General features: G+C 41.8%; 1 protein-coding gene across 2 annotated transcripts in view; it reads left to right on the top strand.

Annotated features, from left to right (window-relative positions):
• The first annotated feature begins 6,727 nt into the window (after positions 1 to 6,727).
• The window catches only part of LOC124795250 (condensin-2 complex subunit G2-like), a 296,139-nt gene continuing 278,943 nt past the window's right edge, over positions 6,728 to 23,923 (top strand). For both annotated transcript variants that reach the window (XM_047259188.1, XM_047259187.1), the window contains exons 1-3: positions 6,728 to 6,797; positions 12,962 to 13,164; positions 23,245 to 23,370. In XM_047259188.1, the coding sequence (XP_047115144.1) occupies positions 13,057 to 13,164; positions 23,245 to 23,370 (234 nt within the window). In that variant the 5' untranslated portion in view covers positions 6,728 to 6,797; positions 12,962 to 13,056. The remainder of the gene's footprint in view (positions 6,798 to 12,961; positions 13,165 to 23,244; positions 23,371 to 23,923) is intronic.

Below are 23,923 nucleotides of genomic sequence, written 5' to 3' on the forward strand. Positions count from 1 at the left end.
TTTCTCGATGACTTTCTGTCAGTTGCCATGAACTGTAACCTCTCTGACAGGAAACCTCGAATCCAGTCACATAACTGAGACGATATTCCATAATCACGCAATTTCATTACAAGGCACTTGTGTGGTACAGTGTCAAAAGCCTTCTGGAAATCCAGAAAATACGGAATCAATCTGAAATATCTTGTCAAAAGCGCTCAACGCTTCATGCCAGTAAAGAGCTAGTTGTGTTTCACAAGGACGATGTTTTCTAAATCCGTGTTGACTGTGTGTCAATATACTATTGTCTTTGAGGTAATTCATAATGTTCGTACACAATATGTGTTCCAAAATCCTGCTGCATATCGACGTTAACGATATGGGCCTGTAATTTAGTGGATTACTCCTACTACCTTTCTTGAGCATTGGTGTGACCTGTGCAACTTTCCAGTCTTCGGGTACAGGTCTTATTGTTAAGTTTGGAGTTAATGCATCAGCATTCTCTGAAAGGAACCTAATTGGTATGTAGTTGGAACCAGAAGACTTGCTTTTGTTAAGTGATTTAAGTTGCTTCACTACTCCGAGGATATTTACTTCTACGTTACTCATGTTGGCAGCTGTTGTCGATTCGAATTCTGGAATATTTACTTCGTCTTATTTTATGAAGGCATTTCGGAAGGCTGTGTTTAGTAACTCTGCTTTGGCAGAGCTGTCTTCGATAGTATCTCCATTGCCATCACGCAGAGAAGGCATTGATTATTTCTTACCACTAACATACTTCACATACGACCAGAATCTCTTTTGAATTTCTGCCAGGTTTCGAGACAAAGTTTGGCTGTAGAAACTGTTATAGGCATCTCGCATTGAAGTCTGCACTAAATTTCAGGCTTCTGTAAAAGATCACCAATCTTGGGGATTTTGCATCTGTTTAAATTTTGCATGTTTGTTTCGTTGTTTCTGCAACAGTGTTCTGACCCATTTTGTGTACCAGGGGCCATCAGTTCCGTCGTTTGTTAATTTACTTGGTATAAATTTTTTAATTTCTGCCCTCTCAATTTCTGTCCTCTCAATTTCTGCCAATACTATATCTCTGAATTCAAGTCACATCTGGTCTACACTTATATTGTTAATTTGGAAGGAGTGGAGATTGTCTCGTAGGAAGATGTCAAGTGAATTTTTATCTGCTTTTTTGAATAGGTATATTTTTCCTTTATTTTTGGAGGATTTGGGGGTTACAATATTCAAGCTCGCTACGATAACCCCTGTATCCGTTTTGATGCTCGTTATTAACTCAGGAATATTTGTTGCTAAGAGGTCAATTGTGTTTTCACAACCATTTACTATTCATGTGGGCTCATGAACTAATTGTTCGAAATAATTTTCAGAGAATGCGTTTATCACAATTTCGTATGATATTTTATGCATACCTACGGAATTAAACCTGTATTTTCAACAACATATCGAGGCTAAATTAAAGTCACCGCCAACTATGATCATATGAGTCAGGTGTTTGAAATCAGACTCAAGTTTTCTTTGAATCTTTCAGCAACTGTATTATTTGAATTGGGAGGTCGGTAAAAGGATCCAATTATTATTTTATTCCGGATGCCAACAATGATCTCTGCCCGTACTAGCTCACAGGCACTATCTACTTCAATTTCACGACAAGACAAACTACTTCTAACAGCAACAAACACACCACCGTCAACTGTGTTTAACCTATCCTTTCGGAACACCGTTCGGTTTATCGCAAAAAATTCGGCAGAGCTTATCTCTGGCTTTAGCCAGCTTTCAGTGCCTATAACGATTTGAGCATCAGTGCTCTCTATTAACACTTGGAGCTCTGATACTTCCCAACACAGCTACGACAATTTACAGCTGTTATGTGGATGGTTCCTGTGTTTGGCCTGCACCCATTGTGGCTGAAGTCCTTTTTGTGTTTTCCCGAGACCCTCTAACCTAAGGCCGCCCAGTACACGCCACACAGCCCCTGCTACCCGTGTAGCCACCTCCTGCATATAGTGAACTCCTGACCTATTCAGTGGAACCCAAAACTCAACCACCCTTTGGCGAAAGTCAAATAATTTGCAGCCTAAATAGTCACATAACCGTCTGAGCGTCTGATTCAGACCCTGCGCTCGGCTCTGTACCAGAGGTCTGCAATTGGTCTTATTGACTATGCTACAAATGGTCAGCTCTGCTTTCATCTCACAAGCGAGACTGGCAGCCTTTACCACTTCTGTTAGCCGCTCGAAACCAGAGAGAACCTCTTCTGATCCAAACTGACACACATCATTGGTACTGACGTGTGCCACCTCCTGCAGTTGGCTGCACCTTGTGCTCTTCATGGCACCCAGGGGGACCCGTTTCACGTCTGGAATGACTCCACCCAGTATGCACTCAGACTGCATAGAGTGCCCACTGGTTTTCTTCCCCGTCTTGGCAGCCATGTCCGTAAGGGGCCCCATAATGCGCCTAACGTTGAAGCTCCCAACTACCAATAATCCTAGCCTCTGGGATTGTCCAGATCTTGCAGGCTGAGAGTTTTCCTCTGAAATCACTTGATACGGGCAAGTCTTCAGGTCCAGATTGTATACCGATTAGGTTCCTTTCAGATTACGTTGACGCAATGGCTCCCTACTTAGCAATCATATATAACCGCTCGCTCACCGATAGATCTGTACCTACAGATTGGAAAATTGCGCAGGTCGCAACAGTGTTTAAGAAGGGTAGTAGGAGTAATCCATCGAACTACAGACCTATATCATTGACGTCGGTTTGCAGTAGGGTTTTGGAGCATATATTGTATTCAAACATTATGAATCACCTCGAAGGGAACTATCTATTGATACGTAATCAGCATGATTTCGGAAAACATTGTTCTTGTGCAACACAGCTAGCTCTTTATTCGTACAAAGTAATGGCCGCTATCGACAGGGGATCTCAAGTTGATTCCATATTTCTAGATTTCCGGAAAGCTTTTGACACCGTTCCTCACAAGCAACTTCTAATCAAGCTGCGGGCCTATGGGGTATCGTCTCAGTCGTGCGACTGGATTCGTGATTTCCTGTCAGGAAGGTCGCAGTTCATAGTAATAGACGGCAAATCATCAAGTAAAATTGAAGTGATATCAGGTGTTCCCCAGGGAAGTGTCCTGGGACCTCTGCTGTTCCTGATGTATATAAATGACCTGGGTGACAATCTGAGCAGTTCTCTTGGGTTGTTCGCAGATGATGCTGTAATTTACCGTCTAGTAAGGTAATTTGAAGACCAGTATCAGTTGCAAAGCGATTTAGAAAAGATTGCTGTATGGTGTGGCAGATGGCAGTTGACGCTAAATAACGAAAAGTGTGAGGTGATCCACATGAGTTCCAAAAGAAATCCGTTGGAATTCGATTACTCGATAAATAGTACAATTCTCAAGGCTGTCAATTCAACTAAGTACCAGGGTGTTAAAATTACGAACAACTTCAGTTGGAAAGACCACATAGATAATATTGAAGGCGAGCCAAAGGTTGCGTTTCATTGGCAGGACACTTAGAAGATGCAACAAGTCCACTATAGAGACAGCTTACACTACACTCGTTCGTCCTCTGTTAGAGTATTGCTGCGCAGTGTGGGATCCTTACCAGGTAGGATTGGCGGAGGACATCGAAAAGGTGCAAAAAAGGGCAGCTCGTTTTGTATTATCACGTATTAGGGGAGAGAGTGTGGCAGATATGATACGCGAGTTGGGATGGAAGTCATTAAAGCAAAGACGTTTTTCGTCACGGTGAGATCTATTTACGAAATTTCAGTCACCAACTTTCTCTTCCGAATGCAAAAATATTTTGTTGAGGCCAACCTAAATAGGTAAGAATGATCATCAAAATAAAATAAGAGAAATCAGAGCTCGAACAGAAAGGTTTAGGTGTTCGTTTTTCCCGCGCGCTGTTCGGGAGTGGAATGGTAGAGAGATGGTATGATTGTGGTTCGATGAACCCTCTGCCAAGCACTTACATGTAAATTGCAGAGCAATCATGTAGATGTAGATGTAGATGTAGGTGAACAAGACAGGCGATGGCATCTGGTTCAGCGACAGTGTCAGCCACAGACAGCACATGGAACCTGTTTGTCAGACTAACTGGGGAGGCCTTCCATGTGGCTGCCTGAGAAGTCTTTCACCACCTGCTATGCACCAGAGCGACCTCTCACTCTATCACAGGTAAGGGGTCAATCTCAGTGCGAGATTAACTGGGCTGGGCACCAGTGAGGACCAATCAGAGGACTTGGTGTCAGGACGTCTGTTGGATCCCAACAGCCGGCTGACAACAGTGGTGCCTATCCACTGCAGCCTCAAGCTGTGTAACTGAAGCCATCACAGCCTGGAGCTGAGAGCGAAGTGTCACCAACTCGGCTCGCAACTGCACACAATAATCACAGTTCATATCCATACTAAAGACCATGAAAAACTAAAGTATCTAGATAAACAGACTATCGGCATTCGCTGCAGAACTCTACTGTAGAGACTGACAAAAACGCAGGAACTGTGTCTAATAAATTAGATTATTATATAGAGATTCAAAATCCTAGCTACCGAAGCACTCAGGTGAAACAAAATAAGTCACCCCTGATAGGAACTTGTAATATGTCACAAAATCGGTTTACTTTCCGACACAAACAAAAACGCAAGAACTGTGGCTATTAGATATTAAATTAACAAGCAGAAATTCAAGAATCTAAACTATTAAAGCACACAGATGATATTATAAAATTCGCTTCTAGCTAGGAACTCGTAAAAGTCGCAAAATCGGTTACTTCTCTGTTACTGCGTCTTTCTCGGCCAGCTGCTGCTGCCTGACTGCAAGTAAAATGCCTTACTTTCTAATGTAGCTATACCTTTAAGGTATGATAAATAATACCGAGAATTCCAAAATGAACTTGCATTCTGCAGCCCCTGCCTGTGGATAAACCATGTCTCTGCAATGTCCTTTCTTCCAGAAGCGCTAGTCTTGCAGGAGAGCTTCTATGAAGTTTGAAAAGTAGGAGACGAGGTACTGGCGGAATTAAAGCTATGAGGACTGGTTGCAAGTAGCGTTTGGGTAGCTCAGTTGGTAGAGCACTTACCTGCAAAAGGCAAAGGTCATGAGTTCGAGTCTCGGTTTGGAGCATGGTTTTAGTATGCCAGAAAGTTTTTAATAACCAGAATTGGACATAAAAAGCTTGGAATTGTGATTTTAGGAATTCAGTAAGCACACTATAATAATGATAGAGAAGTGTACAGTTTCCAGATATCTCCAGTCCCTTGGAAATTATGGTGTGTTGCCATGTCCCCTCAGATAATTGTATGTGACTTCTGTACAGAACCAAAAATATTGCTCAAAACGAATTTAAAAGTAGTTTTACTCATTCATCAAATTTTCCAGTGGCACTTCTTTTTCTTTCCACAGCACTGTTATTAGGGTGTCTGCATCTCCAAGTGATTTCTGTGAGAAATGCATATTTGTGACACAATGTCCTTTTAATTAAAGTTCCTGTGAGCCCTTGAGCTAAAATCTGTTCAACTACATTTACAACTTACATATGTGGACCGAAGCCACAAATGAAAATTTGTGTTAAGACTGGGATTTGACCCCAGATCTCCCACTCCCTAGGCACATGACCAATCTCTACACCATCCTGGCATAGTGGCTTTGCACAACTGCATAGACTACCCTTGCACATATCCTCCCCCAATCCAAATTCCCATTCATATCCCACCTCACTTGGTAATCTCCCTAAACTTGTACAGTATTGCAGAGGCTCTCCAGGTGTATTGGAAGAGACATCAGCATTGAAAGAACTGGGGATCCTGCCTGAAACCCAAGTCTAGGTGCTGTAATCAAACGAAACTATATGGTTGCACAGACCTTTTCACGCCTCAAACATCTATGATGCATGTATGCAGACTACGGGAATGAATGACAATTTGGTACAAATGGTAAAATGGAGAACCTCTGCAATGGTGTTCAAGTTTGGGGAAAATACCAAGTTAGCTGAGGAGTGAATGGGGGGAGGCGTGCTAGGGTAGTCTGTGTAGATGTGCGAAGCCATTGTGCCATTGTGGTGTAGTGGTTAGTGCATCTGCCTAGTGAGCAGAACACCCAGGTTGGAATCCTGGCCTTGGTACAAAGTTTCATTCGTTGCTTCAGTCTGCATATATATATATCATATATATATTTGCATCTTGAAAAGGTCTGTGGAACCATATATTTTCATTACGTTTTTGGCTGCTTGACTGATTTCAATTGATGTCATCTGGGATTAAGTGTCGGCAGGAAAACAGATCTCGTTGGTGGAACAATCACTGGTCTTCGAGGGCGACAGTTTGAGTGAATATTTGTGGAAGTTTTTGTTGCCCATGGAAATGCGACTTTAAATAGGACCATATCACGCGACTGGCCTCATTTTTGCAAAGATGGAGGCTCAAGCTCATTCCGATTATTCTGATTTAGGTTTTCCGTGAATTTTTAAATTACCTCAGGTAAATGCTGGGATGGATCCTCCGACCGACACTTGTCCCCCGTTCAATAAAGATATGTGTGTATTTCACATATGTTTGTATATATTAATCACGTTTTTCTTAGTATTAAATTGAAGAATTGTGTTTCATTGTAAAATGGCTCTCAGTTGACTAAATTACTAATAATAATACCAAAGATCATAGTGGTGGCGACATCTGCAGGAGACGTGTATTATGATTAGGATTATCTTTGTATTCATAGAAGCTTTGGTAACATTGTGCTGATAGTTTATAAACAGAATGTTTGAACCAATTTTGCGCCAAAGTTAACGATTGTTTGGTTTGTATATTGACTTAAATTACGAAAGACATTCAGTATAAAGAGTGAATGAGTTTGATGATCTACATGGAATGAAGCGTTACTGTTGTGTAATACAGATATTATTGCTAACAAAAAAAACCGAAGATATTATTTGCGCCCCAGAAATTGTTATAAACTTTTAGTTATCCCTTACCAGAAACACAGATTATTCAGCTTGCCCTTTAGTGTGTAATTAAGTATGAAATGGAAAGGCTTTTTATACAGGATCGTATTGTAGAGTAAAACACATGTAATGCCATTGTAATGTGATGTTGATAATCCACAGCTCGTTTGTAACTTGTATAATCGTGAGTTGTGATTAGGCGGTAGTATTTAAAAAGAAAAATGTTTCTGCTTCCTGACTGCAAAAATTCCAGAAAACACACAGTCTGGAATACAGTCAATGACAATGTGAGAATAACAATGTATTCGTTACCGTAGTCGAATGAATGAATTCGAATAGAAGTACCATTTGCAGTTTTTGTACGAGACACACTTAACTTAATATTTGAGGGATGTGATTAATATAAAATATTTTGTCGTATCAGATAGATTGTGCTGTGCCCGCTGGCATTGGGTACTTGTTGCTTCCTGTCTTCAAATTTTCGATGAGGACGATTTGTAAATGCTTAATGGGATCTTTTTCAAACGGTTGTCAGTGTTGAGCTGTTAAAAAGTAATTATACTGTATGTAAAAACATTTTCCATTTACATTTTTTAGTTGAGATTCCGCTAAGGGTTAAGCTGTGTCTTGCGTTAACGTTTTTGAGAGTTGATATATGATACATTTACATAATATGTGCCAATCACATGACGTTACGGTGATATATAACGGAAAGTGTGTTATATGTATGTGACTTAACATAGATGCTACATCTTGTAGGTATCTGTTAAGAAGCTGGAGATATTGACCACTGCCTCACAGTACTTTTAATCACTTACGAAAGTTGTTATTAATAATCCATCTGAGTTAGTTTATGACAGAGATTGACAGGTACAACAGTAGACACAAAATCAATCTACGTTACCCGTTAATGAATCACACTCATGCACAGAAAAGGGAGAAATGTGCAGCAATAAAACTCTGACAATTTACCTATTGAAATGAAATATCAGCCAGACAGAAGATGTTTTTTCAAATGTAGATTAAATACAGGGTGTTTATAAATGAATATCGGTGTTTTAACAATTTATAATATTTATTATATTAAACTTACGGTTAAAAATGACATGTCAAATGAAAGATCAACTCAGACAGTTTTACCAAAAATCTTATAAATGTTCAATGTGAGCACCATTTGTCATACCATTTATCGTGAATATGGTTTATGAAGTAAATAAGGAACTAACTGCCAGATCAATCTGTCTCCACAACCAAGATTTTGGGGACACCATCTATCATGAGGAGCCTCAAATTTGAGTTAAATAAGAATTATATACCATACAGCTGCAGAGATTAAAGTCTTAATTCCTGCAATTTCACCTTGACTGTAATGTCTGCCCACTGCTTAATTTGTAAAGGGACACACAAATCTGCTCCAGTTCCTGGCTGATTTAGCTGATGTGAAATGGAGATATGCCTTTTAAGCACTACGTAATTCACCATGTATTGGAGCAGTGTCCACAAATGAAGCTGTATCCTGGCAGGCCTATTACAAATATGATTTAGGTTTCATTGAAATTGTGCTACTTTGCTTCCCAGACACAGAATTTTATCTTGAACAACTTGTTGGAGGTTATCAGTAGCCTGTATTGCGTTTATTTTCAGTGATGAACCTACATGTTATGAGTGCCCTGCACACTGCAAGTTTTAACTTTTTTATTGTAGACAGCCAGATGCATCTATTCTCAATCTGATAATCTAGGACTTGCTTTCAGAAGTATCAAGGTTCAAATCTCTACCCCTCATCGTATTTGGTAAGCCTGCCCACATATGTGGTCCTGGGCAACTTTTCCATAACTCTCCTCATTTCCGAAACGTAACCAGTCATTTTCCTTCCCCCCTCTTCTTTCCCCTACAACCATTCCACCAGAAGGAGTCACTGGCTCTGAAATCTTGTGTGTTTCTTTAACTTTGCTGTGTGTGGAGGTGGCTTTTTTTTGTCACCACTATTAGAGTAGATTTTTTTATCCATTCAACTACATATTCAAAAATTGATTATTTTTGTTGATATATTAGCTCTGGCGACCATCAGATTTGATATTTTTATACATATGGGGATTACATCATATACATAGCAGAAGTACAAGCTTAAGAAATGAGAAACATTAGCAAAATAAAATCTGGCACACTGGAGGGAGCTCTCCGGGAATACAGGCTTTGAACCAGCAATTTTGTTCTCATTAACACCGTCAGACATGCTGAGAACTGCAAATCGCAGACCGTAGTGGAAAAATAGCTGTGTTGATGAGGGACGTAAATAAGGCTATGGTATGCACAACATTACTAAAAGAAAAGTTTGGCTCAATTACTGGTTTTGTCTCCTCTCAACCAGACTATTGCCTAAGCTAGATCTCAGGCTAGGTTACTGTTTAGTCTGCCACAGAAAAAAAATTGCGTATGCATTTTTAGTGTATTGCAAAATCCAAAACTTTGTTCCTTTATGTGTTTCACCATTTTCCTAGACCTATGTGGTCTAGTAAACAAGCCACCATCCACAAGAAATGCATGACATATTATGAACAAAACATTCAGCTGTCATTTTCAATCGAAGGGTCGACAGAAGCGTCCGATCCCACGCGTCGGCTTTGACCCGTGACATAAGGGTGTTGTCGTGTGTGACGTCATGACGGCGCGGAGTTTGGTTTGAGTGTGGCTGTCTCCAGTTCTGTTTTATTTTATTTTATTTACTTTTCTGATCTGTTCGTTCTATCTCGTGAGATTTTTTTTTTTAAATTTAAAAACACTTATTACTTATTTTAATTATCTGTTTCCTCCAATTTCTGTTTTAGTTTATTATATTTATCTTTCTGATCTGTTCGTTCTATCCCGTGAGATTTTTTTTTTTAAAAAGACAAAAAACACTAATCAGCTACTGAAGCATCTTTATCTTCTATGGGTTGCAGGGGTTACGACCCCTGGGGAGGTGGGTGGGTGTTCATGCATGGCTGTCTTCACTTACACGTTGTAGCTACGCAAGGCGTCTAAATTTGTTTATATTTAGTTTGCCCCCCACCCAAAACACCCCGTTTCCCGCGCTTGTCCCGTTAGTGTCATTAGGCTTCTTGTGGAAAGTGTGTGTGTTTGTTTTTGTTTCCGCCATATTTGTGACGTCGTGGGTCAAAGCAGACGGGCGGGATCGGACGCTTCCGTATTTCCCAACCGAAATAAATGAAATATCCCAAACACCATTTACATTGTTAAGTACGCATCACATTATGTTAAATAAGTGTACAACAAATGTGTAAATAAACATATCTACATCTTGCAGTTGTGCATTGTGGAATTGTGACTGGTCACTGAATTGTAAAAATAATATTTTAGTAGACATTATTTCAATTCATTGTTGATACAGTGTTGACTTCCAAACTTCCTTCCTTTTTCTCCACCACCCAACCCAAACATCAATAACCTAAGAGTAGAAACATGGGTAATCAGGGAATGGATCTCTTGTGACCAATTCACAGATTGTGAAATTGGACTGGTGAAATATATTTCCACTGATAAGGAGCTCCATCATGCAGAAACAAGGCTAACTGAATAGATGAATGCCGACATTATTAAAAAAAAATGTTTGCTTGCCATCATGTAAATTGTTAAAAATACTGCCTAACAGCTCATAATATACTGTGTAAACACTGCACGTTGTTTGAGAAGTGGAAACTTGTGTGTGCAGTTAAAATTGTTTTTTTGTGAAAGGACACACACTCGTACAGTGTAATACATTTTGCTACTGGTAAGTATACAGTGAACACCAAAATCTTTGCCAGAATAAATTGATATGATCAAGTGGGGTATTTGAAAACTAGGGGTAATTGAAAACAATAGGTATAAAATTTTGTTGGTGATATATTTGTTGTGACTGTATATTGTTTTCATCTATCCTTTTTTTTTGTTATGATGTGACTTCCCCCTTTTTAATTGATCTATATTTTATCAAAAAGAAATATTATTATTTTTGTTGATTTGTTGCCAAGTTGAAACACATGCATGGTTTATTAAGCTATTTTATTGTTCCCAAACATGATTATAATAATGGAAATACTTAATTTCAAGCTAAATAAGAACCACTGCATGTTTACACTCTCCCACTAGAAATTACAGGTTGGGGTAGTTGAGCACAGCTACTGGGTGGAGATTGCAAAACAATATGACAATGTTATTCCAAGCCAGGTTTTGGAAAATACCAAGAACCTAAATGAAAAAAGCATCCAGATTGCAGTCCCCATGTAAATGATGTGTCAACATCTGTGTATGGTGCTATAAATAAAGTTTGGTCTGTGTATGTTGCTATAAATAAAGTTAAAACATTTAGGGAAGCAAAAGAAGCTTATGATGTCCCAAAATCTGTCATAAACCACCTCATTATAGATAAGAAATTATTATTTATTTATTTTGGAAATACAGAATGAAAAGAAGAAATTAAATCTGACGTCTACAGGATTTGCATAATTTTATTCGAATTTCTTCTTCCTGTCAGAACGACCCTCTGGATAAATTAGGGCCTGAGGATCCTGAAGCTCTTCCTCCATATATTGAAGCTACACTGGTGAGCTGTTCAGTTGTTCGCACTGAAATGGGATGTCTGAGCAGCAGAGGAACTTCAGTCATTGGTGCAACAATATATTAAACAGAATACATTAAAACTCCATTTAAAGATGGTCATCCTGGTGAGAATTGGTATGAAACACGACCCCTGTACTTTTTTAAGAAACCTGAGCACTTTCAGAAGTTGCATAAGAATGCTAGAGACCCATTCGTAGTTTATCCCTTCTAAAATTAAGTGAATAATATGAGCTAAAAGATAATGAAAAATCATTCTTTGTCTACAATTGTAACCAGTCTGGGTTTGGCGTGATTCAACTAGGGTAGGAGCTCATGGCAAAAAGTGAAAGCCACTGAACAATGTGTCTGTTAGAGCAGGTAGGAAATCAATAATTGTTTTAGCCTACATTACCGCTGATGGCACGTATTTGCGATGACTGATCATATATAATGGTGGTGCAGATCAGAGTCCACGGACTTCAATTAATGCATACCCAGGGGCACTGTATGCTGCTTCAACAAATGGGCAGATGGAGGAGCCTCAGTTTTACCTGTGGTTCACTAAGATTTTCATCCTTCTCTTAGAAAAATGGTGTATAAATCGCCAATCGCTCAGTCATAGTGCCACTTTGTGTTTGATGGGCAGGCTAACCATCTCAGCCTACAATTAGTGGAAATGGCTGTACAAAATAATATTAGTTTAGTGTACTTATTGAGTTATTTAACTGGAACGCTACAAGCTCTCAACAAATGTGTATTTGACGTCGTTAAAACCAAATGGAGAAAAAAAAGCTTGTGGGATTCGGTGAAGAGCAACTGGGTAAAACAGTGTGCTGTTTGAAGGGGGGGGGGGGGGGAGAAATCAATTTAGTTAACTCTTTGGGCAGGCTTGGTCAGCTGCACCAACATCTGAAAACATTAAGTGGGTAGTCCTTGCATCTGAAATTTTTCCATTTGACTCCATAAATGTTTTTTAAGATTTATTTGACCCTAAATGCTAGTGACAGTACATATGTTATTCGCCGACTCCAGTCCACCTTCCGATTGCTGTCCCAGTATTGTGTGTGTAACCAGCACAATGTAGTTGCATGGTTATTGTAGGAGCACCAGGTATTGCTGCACGACTGTTTAGGGAAATGATATTGTTTGCAATGTACCAACCACACACATTCGTTGTGTTATTTGAGGTATGTTGTCAGCTTAAACAGAAATGTTTTATGTAATAAGATGTTTCCATATTTTATTTATTCCATCTTGTGTAATATGTCCTGTAATTTCGCTGTTTATTTTGCATTTGATTGTGTGACGAGTCGTTATACTTTTTCTGGTTTCTCTCTCTCTCTCTCTCTCTCTCTCTCTCTCTCTCTCTCTCTCGATTTATAAATTCATTTTACAACTGATTGGGATTGGACACTAAAGTTTATTTTTGCACTTGTAGGAGAACTACAACTGGAAGTTTTCAATGACAAGCTTTTAAGTACCTACTTCTGCTGAGACCATCTATGCAGTTGTGAGTAGCCAGTATTAACCATTATGCCACTGACACGGAAAAGGAAAGCGTCCAAGAAATTTTCTGAACAATATTACACTATTCTTGAAAGTCAGAAGCACCCTGTAATACCAAATGAACTACTTCAAAAGGTATGTCTTATCAGATAATATGCGAAATGTGTTCATTGCATTTTTATTCAGAATTTCTATGATGAACTAAGTAATGACAACACCCAAAAATCCCATTAAGGAATAAGGTTTTGCAAGTCCCATTTGAATGGTTCCAATTTTATTATTGGGTGATTTACAGAATTTTACTGTTGGATGGTTTTATCTCAAATCATACAGTTCATGTCAGCTCGTGGTCATGAATTTCTCTGTAAAAAAATGTGTATTAGACCTCTATGTCGTAAGTGTTAAGAAATAAAGTATTTTTGTTTTATCTTAAGTTTTGTAAATGGTGAGGCCCTTTGAAAAATGTATATTTTGTAGATAACTCTTAAAAAGATTGGGAACAAAAAAAGAAAAAAACTAAGAAACCATAAGTGCTGGGTACCTGGCAGATGTTTTGCATTAAAGCTCCCTCTTTGTGTGTTGAAATTTAGTTGACACCCATACACTTGTGGGCTTCCTTTAACTTACAAAATTTACATTAATTTTTCCTCTTAAAAACTTTTTTTTCTAATTAGGAAAATCGCAGAATGCTGTATTTTCTGTCATATTACCAGATACTACTGATTTAATTATAAATTGTATCTTCTCTGCTCCAGCTATCTGTCTTGTGTAAATATTTATTACTAAAAATGTAAAAAATTGCATTTTTATGAGGTTTTACGAAGTATTTAGGCTGCTCGAAAACCCCCATCTGACTAGTTGTGAGAATTACAGAAAATATTGTTTGGTTGATATGTTAATAGTCAGTGCAAACACAATGGGCAATATTTTTCTGTGTAAAGCGTTAAAAATTTTTCAACATTCTGCATATTTTGCATCACCGAATTTCTAGTGTAAAATATGCATGTTGGCAACACTGTTTCTAGTGCTCTTCTGGTTATAACAAACGAGTGATAACTTGACATAAAGCATTCTGCATTGTTTTGTGTTTGGTTTGAATTTTTTGTTAGATACAATGTCAGTGAGGAAATACAGTAGTATGTGGCCTGCGAAAAAAGACACAAAGGGGTGTTCGAAAAAAGTGGAAACACTTCACAGCTCTTGGAAATCTGTCAGAGGTATTGCAGAAATATCTTGGTCCTCAAGTAATAGTATTAGCATCACAACCCTCGTTCAGGAATTGCTACACTCACCACAAGAAGAAATTTAGTGGCAACTCACCTGAACGATCACCATCACCCGAATGTGAAACTGAAGAAGAGAGTGCAGCTGTTTATATTCCAGGGTGTGAAGTTGTTGATGCATTGAATGTTAGCATTCCTGCAGTAGCCCCTACTATATCCCCCCCCTTAAACATCCAGTAAAAGTAAGAAGTGCAAGAAGAAAACTGTGTGTAGAAAGAAATTGAAATACGTTTTACACAAGCAACTTCTTCAAACTTTGTGAAGTGTATAATGTAGATGTACTTAGTGCAGAACCTGAAGGTAATGACATTTGCATGAAATGTGATGTGGGGTTTCAAAATCTAAATACTGCTATCTTGGGACGCGCCTATACTGAGAAGGTACTGACACCGATCCCACATAGCTACTCTAAGCAGCAGCAGACACATCCTCTTATTATTGATTTGAAAAGCTTTGAAAATAAAGAATGAGAAAGGTATTTGGGCATGCCCAGGTTTCTTACTGTGGGCATCTGTTGCAAGATGATATTCTTCCTGTTTCTCTGGAACATTACCTAAGTGATGACAAAAATTGCTGCAGGCAAAGTCTTAGCCAGGCTGATGTTATGTCTGTTAGTGAAAATGGTGAAAAAGCTAACAAGGTATGTGACAATATCAATAAGAGAAACATATTTTCTAATGAAAAAAAGGAGAACCTGAATTTAAAAATTGATCTAACAAAATTCTACTCCTTATGACCAAAATGGGTAAAATGCAAGCCAGTGAACAAAGTATGTACACGTATTTACTGCACTAATTTGAAATTTGTTTGTTTCGCCATAAGCAGTGCCACAGGAAAGAAGTAAAAAGAGATGGAACTGATGCTTTCGTGTATGTGTCAAGAGCCGCAAGATAAATGTTGCTTGCAGGAGTGTGCAATGTGTTCTTGTGCTAAAGTGATGACTGTTGAAGCTTTACACCCTCAGGATACTGACAATGACATAACTGATGCATTGTGAGAGGGAGGAGAATTGGTGAAGAAGACAGTATAGCCAGAGAAGTTTGTTACAGAGGTTAGGCCTTGAGTCATGAAAGGAATAGGTCACCATCATATCCAGAGAATTCAAAGATAGGCCATAGCAGAAGTAAAATCAGCAACATGCCAAAATACTGACTCATTAGTTCTTCATTTCGACTTTGCTGAGAACTGTTCTGTTGCTTTGCAGAACGAAATTCAAAATTACCACTGGCACACATCACAAGTATCAATATTCACATGTGTTGCTCATTTCCTTGGAACATCACAATGGTTTGCTACTGTCAGTGATCTCATTCATGACAGTGCACATGCATGCTATCAGCATGATAATTGATGATGTGGCATGTAGAGGCCGTGCATTTCCTAAACACTTGTATGCTGCTTTTCATCTTAAAAACCACTTTCAGTTTTATGAGCATGATCAACACTGTAGTACAGAAATTAAGACCAAAAAATGGATATTTTCGGCAACTGGTCATGGAAAAAGTGCATGTAATGGCTACCCTGCACCCCCTCTCTCTCTCCGCCCCCCACTGTCCGTCCCGTGCCCTCTGTCCCTCCGCCCCCCCCCCTCTATCCAACCTCCCCCCTCTGTCCCTCCACCCCCTCTTTCCCTCTTCCCCCTCTGCGCCATCTCCCCCTCTGCCCCCACCCCACCTCTGCCCCCTCTCTCCCTCCCACCCTCTGCCACCTCTCCCCCTCTTCCCTCTGCCACCTCTCCACGTCAGCCCCGTCCCCCTCCCACCCTCTGTCCCCCTCCCCCCTGTCCCCCTCCCCACTCTGTCTCCCTCCCCCCCTCTGTTCCCTCTCCCCCTCTGTTCCCTCTGCCCCTCTCCCCCTCCAACCCTGCTCCCCGCTGTCCCCACTCTCCCTCCGCCCCCCTCTCTCCCTCTGCTCCACCTACTTATTACCTCCGCCCTCCTCTCTACCTCAGCCCCCCTTCTACCTCCACCCACCACTCTCCCCACTCTACCTCCACCCACACTCTACCTCCACCCACACTTTACATCCGCCCTCCACTCTACCTCTTCCCCCCACTCTACCTTCGCCCCCTCACTACCTCCGCCCTCTTTCTACCTTCGCCACCTCTCTGCCTCCGCCCCCTCTCGCCTTCCGGCCAACTCTCGTTCGTCCCCCTGTCTCTCATTCGCCCCCACTCCCTCACGTTCGCCCCCCCCCCTCTCTCTCATTTGCCCCACTCTCCCATGTTCGCACCTCTCTCTCTCTCTCTCTCTCTCTCTCTCTCTCTCTCTCTCTCTCTCTCTCTCATGCTGTAACTTACCAAACGAAAGCGTTGGTATGTTGATGGGAGACAATAATAAACACACACACAAATTTCAAGCTTTCGCAGCCCACGGGTGCTTCATCAGGAAAGAGGGACGGGTAAGTCTTTCCGGGATTGGAATGACTCCTTACCCTCTCCCTTAAAAACCCACATCCTTTCGTCTTTCCCTCTCCTTCCCCCTTTTCTGATGAAGCAACCATGGGTTGCGAAAGTTTGAAATTTGTGTTGGTGTTTGTGTGTTTTTTATTGTCTCCTATCAACATACCAACGCTTTCGTTTGGTAATTTACAGCATCTTTATTTTTAGATGTATTTTTCCCACATGGAATGTTTCCCTCACCCATGTTTCCCTCTCTCGTTCACCCCCTCCCTCTCCCACCCATGTCTCCCTCTCTGGTTCACCCCTCCCTCTCTTGTTCACTACTCCCTCTCCGACCCTTTCTCTGTCGTTCATCCCTCCTCTCCATCCCTCTTTCTCTTGGTGAAGAAGACAGTATAGCCAGAGAAGTTTGTTACAAGGGTTAGGCCTTGAGTCATGAAAGGAATAGGTCTCCATCATATCCAGAGAATTAACTTTCTCTTCGTTCCCTTGCCCGAAATTCTCTCGTTTGCCCTCTTTTTCTCATATGCCCGATTTCTCTACATGCCTCCCTCTTTCATTCGCACTCTTCTCTTGTTCGCCCACTGACTCTCATTTCTCCTCTGACTCTCGTTTCCCCTCTGACTCTTGATCGCCCTCTGCTCTCATTCACCCTCTCCCTCAACTCGCCCTCTCTCTCACCTTCACCCTCTCTCTCACATTTCCCCCCTCCTCTCTCTCTCACTCCCTCTCCCTCTCACTCCCTCCCTCACTCCCTCTCTCTCTCTCTCTCTCTCTCTCCTCTCTCTCTCTCTCTCTCTCTGTCTCTCTCTCTCTCTCTCTCTCTCTCTCTCTCTCTCGTTTACCCCCCCTCTCTCATTTGCCCCCTCTCAATCTCTCGTTCACCCCCCCTTCCTCTATCTCTCATTCACCTCCTCTCTCTATCTTGTTAAACCCCCTCTCTCCATCTAGTTCGCCCTCTCTTTATCTAGTTTGTCTCCCCCTCTCTCTCTCTCTCTCCCCCCCTCCCCCCGTCACCCTCGTTTGTCTTCATCCCCCGTTCATCCTCGCTCTCTCTTTCTTCCGTTCATCCACTCTCTCTCTCGTTCTCCGTGTTCCCTTTGTCCTTCTCCCCTTCATTCTTCTCGCTTCTCCCTGTCCCCTTTTCTGTTCTCCTCGTCCCCTTTGTCCTATACCCAGTTCCCTTCATCCTTCTCCCCCTTCCTTTTCATCATTATCTCTTCTCCCCATCCTCTTTGTCCATCTCCCTAAGCCCCATCCCCTTAATCATTCTCCCATCTCACCTCATCCTTCTGCCCTCTCCACTTTGTCCTTCTCGCCTCCCCCTTTCGCCCTGTGTCTATCTCCCCTCTCTCCTTCATCCTCCCCTCCAGTTCATCTGTCTCCTCTTTCCAGTTCGCCCGTCTCCCCTCTCCAGTTCGCCGTCTCCCCTCTCCAGTTCGCCCGTCTCCCCTCTCCAGTTCGCCCGTCTCCCCTCTCCAGTTCGCCCGTCTCCCCTCTCCAGTTCGCCCGTCTCCCCTCTCCAGTTCGCCCGTCTCCCCACTCCCGACCAGGCATCTCCCCTTCATCCTTTTCCCCTTCGTGCGTCTCCCCATCCCCTTCCTCCTCCTCCCACTCCCTCTCCATTTCATCCTTCTCCCATTTCCCCTTCATAATTCTTCCCTCTCCCCTTTGTCCTTCTCCCCTTCTCCCCTCTCCCTTTCGCCCTTCTCCCCTCTCCCCTTCACTCTTCTCCCCTCTTGCTTCTCCCCTTCATCCTTCCCCCTCTATCCCTTCATCCTTCCCCCCTCTACCCCTTCATCCTCCCCCCCTCTACCCCTTCATCCTTCCCCCCTCTACCTCTTCGTCCTTCCCCCCTCTCCCCTTTGTCCTTTCCCCCTCTCCCCTTTGTCCTTTCCCCATCTCCCCTTTGTCCTTTCCCCTCTCCCCTTCATCCTTCTCCCCCGTCTTTTTTGTTTTTTCCCCTCACCTTCATCATTCTCTCCTCTCTCCTTCATCTTTGTCCCCTATCTTTTTTTTGTCCTTCTCCCCTTCTTCTTCATTTTTCTCTTATCTCCCCTTAGTCCTTCTCCTATCTCTTTAGTGTCCTTCTACTCTCTCTTCTGTGCTTCTCCCCTTAGCCCCTCTCCCCTAAGTCCTTGTCCCTTTCCTTTGGTCTTTCTCCACTGTCTCTTCCAATATTCACCCCATCACCCTCTGATCCTTTCCCCTCACCTTCCCATACTCTCCCCCTCTCCTTTCAATCTTGTCCCCTTCACCTTTCCATAATCTCTCCCTCTCCTTCCAATCTTCTCCCCTTTACCTTCCCTTCTTGCCTCACTCCTCCCAATCCTCACCCCTTCTCCTTCCCATCCTTTCCTCTCTTCTTCCAGTCTGTGCTCTTTCTCCTTCCAATCCTCTCTCCCTCTCCTTCCAATCCTCTCTCCCTCTCCTTCCAATCCTCTCTCCCTCTCCTTCCAGTCCTCACCCCCATTCCTTCTCGTTCCTTGCAATCTTCACCCTCTCTTCTTCCAGTGCTCACCCTCTCCCCTTCCCATACTCTCACCCTCTCCTTCCATCTCTCCTTCCCATATGCTCCCCCTCACCTTCCATTCCTCACTCTCTCTCCTTCCCATACTCTCCTGTCTCCTTCCAATCCTCACCCTGACTCCTCCCCTCTACCCTTCCAGTCCTCACCCTGACTCCTCCCCTCTACCCTTCCAGTACTCACCCTGACTCCTCCCCTCTACCCTTCCAGTCCTCACCCTGACTCCTCCCCTCTACCCTTCCAGTCCTCACCCTGACTCCTCCCGTCTACCCTTCCAGTCCTCAACCTGACTGCTCCCCTCTGCCCTTCCAGCCCTCAACCTGACTCCTCCCCTCTGCCCTTCCAGCCCTCGCCCTGACTCCTCCCCTCTACCCTTCCAGCCCTCGCCCTGACTCCTCCCCTCTACCCTTCCAGTCCTCGCCCTAACTCCTCCCCTCTACCCTTCCAGTCCTCGCCCTGACTCCTCCCCTCTCCCCTTCCAGTCCTCGCCCTGACTCCTTCTCCCTCCCCTTCCAATCCTCACTCCACTACTTCCCCGTCCTCCCAATTCGCCATTCCTATCCTCACCCAACTTCTTCCCCCTCTTTCCAGTCCTAACTCTCACTCCTTTCGCCTCTATCTATAATTCACTCCCACTTCTTCCCCCTTCCCTCAAAAATTCACTCCCTCTCCTTCCCCCTTCTTGCAAAGACTTACTCCATCTTTCCCCCTGCTTTCAAAAATTTGCTCCCTCTTTCCTTCTTCTTTCAAAAATTCACTCCCTCTTTTTCTTTCAAAAATTCATTCCCTCTTTCCCCTTTCTTTCAAAAATGCATTCCCACTCCTTCGGAGCGTGACCCTCTCCCCTTCATCTTCTTTGCCCCTCCTCCTCCCTGCTATCCTTACACGCTCTCCCTACCGTGTCCTCCACCCACTCCTGCCCCACATCTCTCTCCTTCCCTATGCCTTTCGCCTTCCCTGCATCTCTCCCCTTCCTCCCACTTAACAATTTGTTAGAAGCAGATACAATAGCTTCACATGTGTTACTGTCAACATTAATGTCTGTAGTTTGAGATGTGAGAGGCACAGTGGAAGCCGATTGATTATTGCTCACAGTTGCAGTGACATTTATTATTACATAAATGGCACGATACCAAATGTTACAGACAAGCCGGCCGACTATGTTGTACAAAATAAGTAGGGCAGGGGCTTGCGAAAAATTTTCTGCTGTTGCCGTGTTTGTTTGGAGCATGGTGGTCAGGATTGCTTGCACTATCACAACACTTATTTCCAAAGGTATACTAGAATGTATATGCCTCTTACTGCCTGAGTTCAGAGTGGCTGTGCCAGCCCAAGAATATAAGTGATGGCCAGCTGCATGAGAAGCTTCAAATGCTTGAACTTCTCTTCATAAGGCGGAATCTTCAAACTGCAAAGTCCTTTGGCAGCCACCTTATTTTGTGCGGGGGGGGGGGGGGGGGGGGGAAGACCTGATGATAGCGTGTCAAATCATGGCTTCCTTAGATTGAGTAGTAATGAAATTGCTCTTGAGACTTAACCTCAACAGTCAAATCATGGCTTCCTTAGATTGAGTAGTAATGAAATTGCTCTTGAGACTTAACCTCAACAGTTCTACCGCCCAAGTGTGATATGATTGATGACATTGCTTTTTGCAGTGATTGTACTCCACTCTTGTGAAAATCACACGAGTATGTTTGTTATAAGTTGAAGTCAGTAAATGACACATTTCATTGAATAATAAAGATACCTAATACTAAGGGGAGCTAACTTCCCTAACAAATGGTACTGACAGAGATAGAGCTTTCATGGAGGTAGTGTCCGTTATGGTGCAGGCTGTGAAGTGTTGCTCTGGGTGCTTCTCATACGATTCCCAGTCTACGGTAGCCTCGTCAGAGATGGGGAAGGGTGGTGGGTAGGCCGGCAAATTTTTAGGCCGCATTGCCAGTCCCATCAATGCTCTCTCCATCAGGGCCATGTGTTACTGCTGCTGCCACAGGACAGTGGCACACTGAAAAATAATTCTTACTTGTTGCCACTTGTGTAATAACATAGATGTTAAAGAATGTCAATAACTTAACGGTCACTGGTACTGTGAATGCGATCAATACGTGGTCCTTGTAGGTACGTAGTCAGATCAGTACCAGTCTACATACAATGATATGCGCGCAAAGTGAGGTAAACAAGAGTATAAACAATTATGGAATGAGGCAAAAGCCACTGTGCTCCAGCATTAAATAGAACAACACATGATGTTTCCGCATGGTAGAGCTGGGCGGCAGCTGCGCATGCCACTATTGATGCACAGTTATCAGTGCTGTCCAATAGTTCTGCCACCTTGCAGCCAAGCTTAGCCACCCTGCGCCATTGCACCTGATTGAATACACGTGACGGGCCAGTGACTAACGTCCTGCTGAATTTTAATGGACAATGAGGTGCTTGTGTGATTGAGGTGATATCTGTGGGTTATCACAGTTGCAGGTTCCAGTTTAATTTCTGTACATCTTTCTTGAAACAACTGCCACCATTATTTTTTATTCAATTGAACTTGTAGTTTGAGTTCATTTCTTCCTTTTTGTAATTTTATATCTAAAAACAAAGATAATGTAACTTACCAAACGAAAGTGCTGGTATGTTGATAGAGACACTAACAAACACAAACACACACACACACACACACACACAAAATTCAAGCTTTTGCAACCCACAGTTGCTTCATCATGAAAGAAGGAAGGAGAGGGTGAGACGAAAGGATGTGGGTTTTAAGGGAGAGGGCAAGGAGTCATTCCAATCCCGGGAGCGGAAAGACTTATCTTGGGGGGGAAAAAGGGACAGGTGTACACTCGCGCACACACACACATATCCATCCGCACATATACAGAGACAAGCAGACATATGTAAAGGCAAACAGTTTGGGCAGAGATGTCAGCCGAGGCAGAAGTACAGAGGCAAAGATGTTGTTGAATGACAGGTGAGGTATGAGCGGCGCCAACTTGAAATTAGCGGAAGTGGAGGCCTGGTAGGTAACGGGAAGAGAGGATAAGTTGTCTGTGCAAGTTATTTCAGTCATTATTTGTATTACTGATTTCACTCTGATTTAATTTTCTTTATAATCCCTTCTATCATTATGAAAATCTTTATCTGCATTATTTTGTCCACAATGACAGAAGCGTTTGTTTTAAATGTTTGTATGACTATTACCATCCAAAACATTTTTCATCCTGTTCTGAAAAATAAATTTTTGATACCACTAGACAGGTTTTATAAATAGATTACTTTGTCTCTCATCTACTATTCGGTTAAAATTATGTGGACTAAGATCACAAATGAAAAGAGAATGAAAAGAAGTGAAAAATGAGAGCAAATAAAAAAAACCTAATATGATGACTAAAATGATGTGGCAAAGGATTAAAAATAAAACTAATTATATTTAAACCAATTAATTGTTTAAAAGAAGTAGTCACAGTCCTTTAGTTAAAATAAGTTGTTTCACCTGATGACAATGAAACTCACAGGCTTCAGTATAACAGCCAAATAACTTAACTGCGACACTACAGTGCTTGTTTGGAAATTAAGTAATATGTTTAAGGCTGTGCTGAAACAAGAAATTCCATAATTTTTTTTTTTTTTATTGATTACTTGCAAATGAGGGCCCAACAGGGTGAATGGTTGCAGATTGATACTTGGACCCTAACCTATACCACCACATAAATAAGTTGATCCCATCCTGGAACCTCTCTCCCTGTCAGATAAAAAGATTTGAATGTCTGTTTTGATCAAATGAATTGCATTGCCTGATGATATTTTTTTTATTAATGAATAAGCTTTAGTTATCCCTGTAATATTAGCTTTTTGTGACATTTTATTTTATTCTCTTTGAATGTTAAATAAGGGTTTAGTCACAGAACCTGTTGCCTTCACTAGACAGTAGAAGAAGTAATGAAACTAAGTTAATTTCACATCTCTTCAGATAGAAGTAAAATACCGAGTATTAAATTTTGATTCAGGTTAAAGAAGATGGGATTGCAAATCTTACTCGGGAGGAATCACATGTGTTTTGGAGAAGTTTACATGACAATTCTGTTGCTCACCTACAGATTTTGTTTCCTGATGAAGTGGAGGCTTGTACTCAGGTAAGAACTGAAGTTCTGATAAGCGGTATGCTTTTGCATGATTTTGATAGTTCTCATTTGACATGTTTAACAAACCGTGTGTTGCTCCAATAATTTTAAACAGAAAATATGTGGCAAATATGATTAAGAAAACTAAACAAAGAAAGTGAACACCAATTTTTTAAGATTAAATGGTTGCTTATACAAAAAGAGTGAAGGGGGTAAAAAGTGAGGATATGTTTCTGAAGCTTGAATATTTAAAGTAGCACAGAATGGACGAGAACTAAATAAACTGAGAGTGGTTGGGGTGATAACATGTAACTGAGACAGCTTGTGCCTTGGAGGAAAAGCAAAGGAAATGTCTCATATTGTCAATCTTCCAAACAGTATACAGTATTTGCTCTCTAAACAAATGAAGTAGGGGAAATTTGTAATAAGCAGAAAAATTAGTAGAGAAACCAAATGAACAGAGAGGAATTGAATGCAGCAGAGAAGCTTTGAACGCACGAAAAGCAAATGAAAATGCTGTAAATGTAAGCATAATGTGATGAAACAGACAACTTAGAAGAAAGTT

The sequence above is a fragment of the Schistocerca piceifrons genome, chromosome 4, assembly GCF_021461385.2.
Source record: "Schistocerca piceifrons isolate TAMUIC-IGC-003096 chromosome 4, iqSchPice1.1, whole genome shotgun sequence".
Taxonomy (NCBI): Eukaryota; Metazoa; Arthropoda; class Insecta; order Orthoptera; family Acrididae; genus Schistocerca; species Schistocerca piceifrons.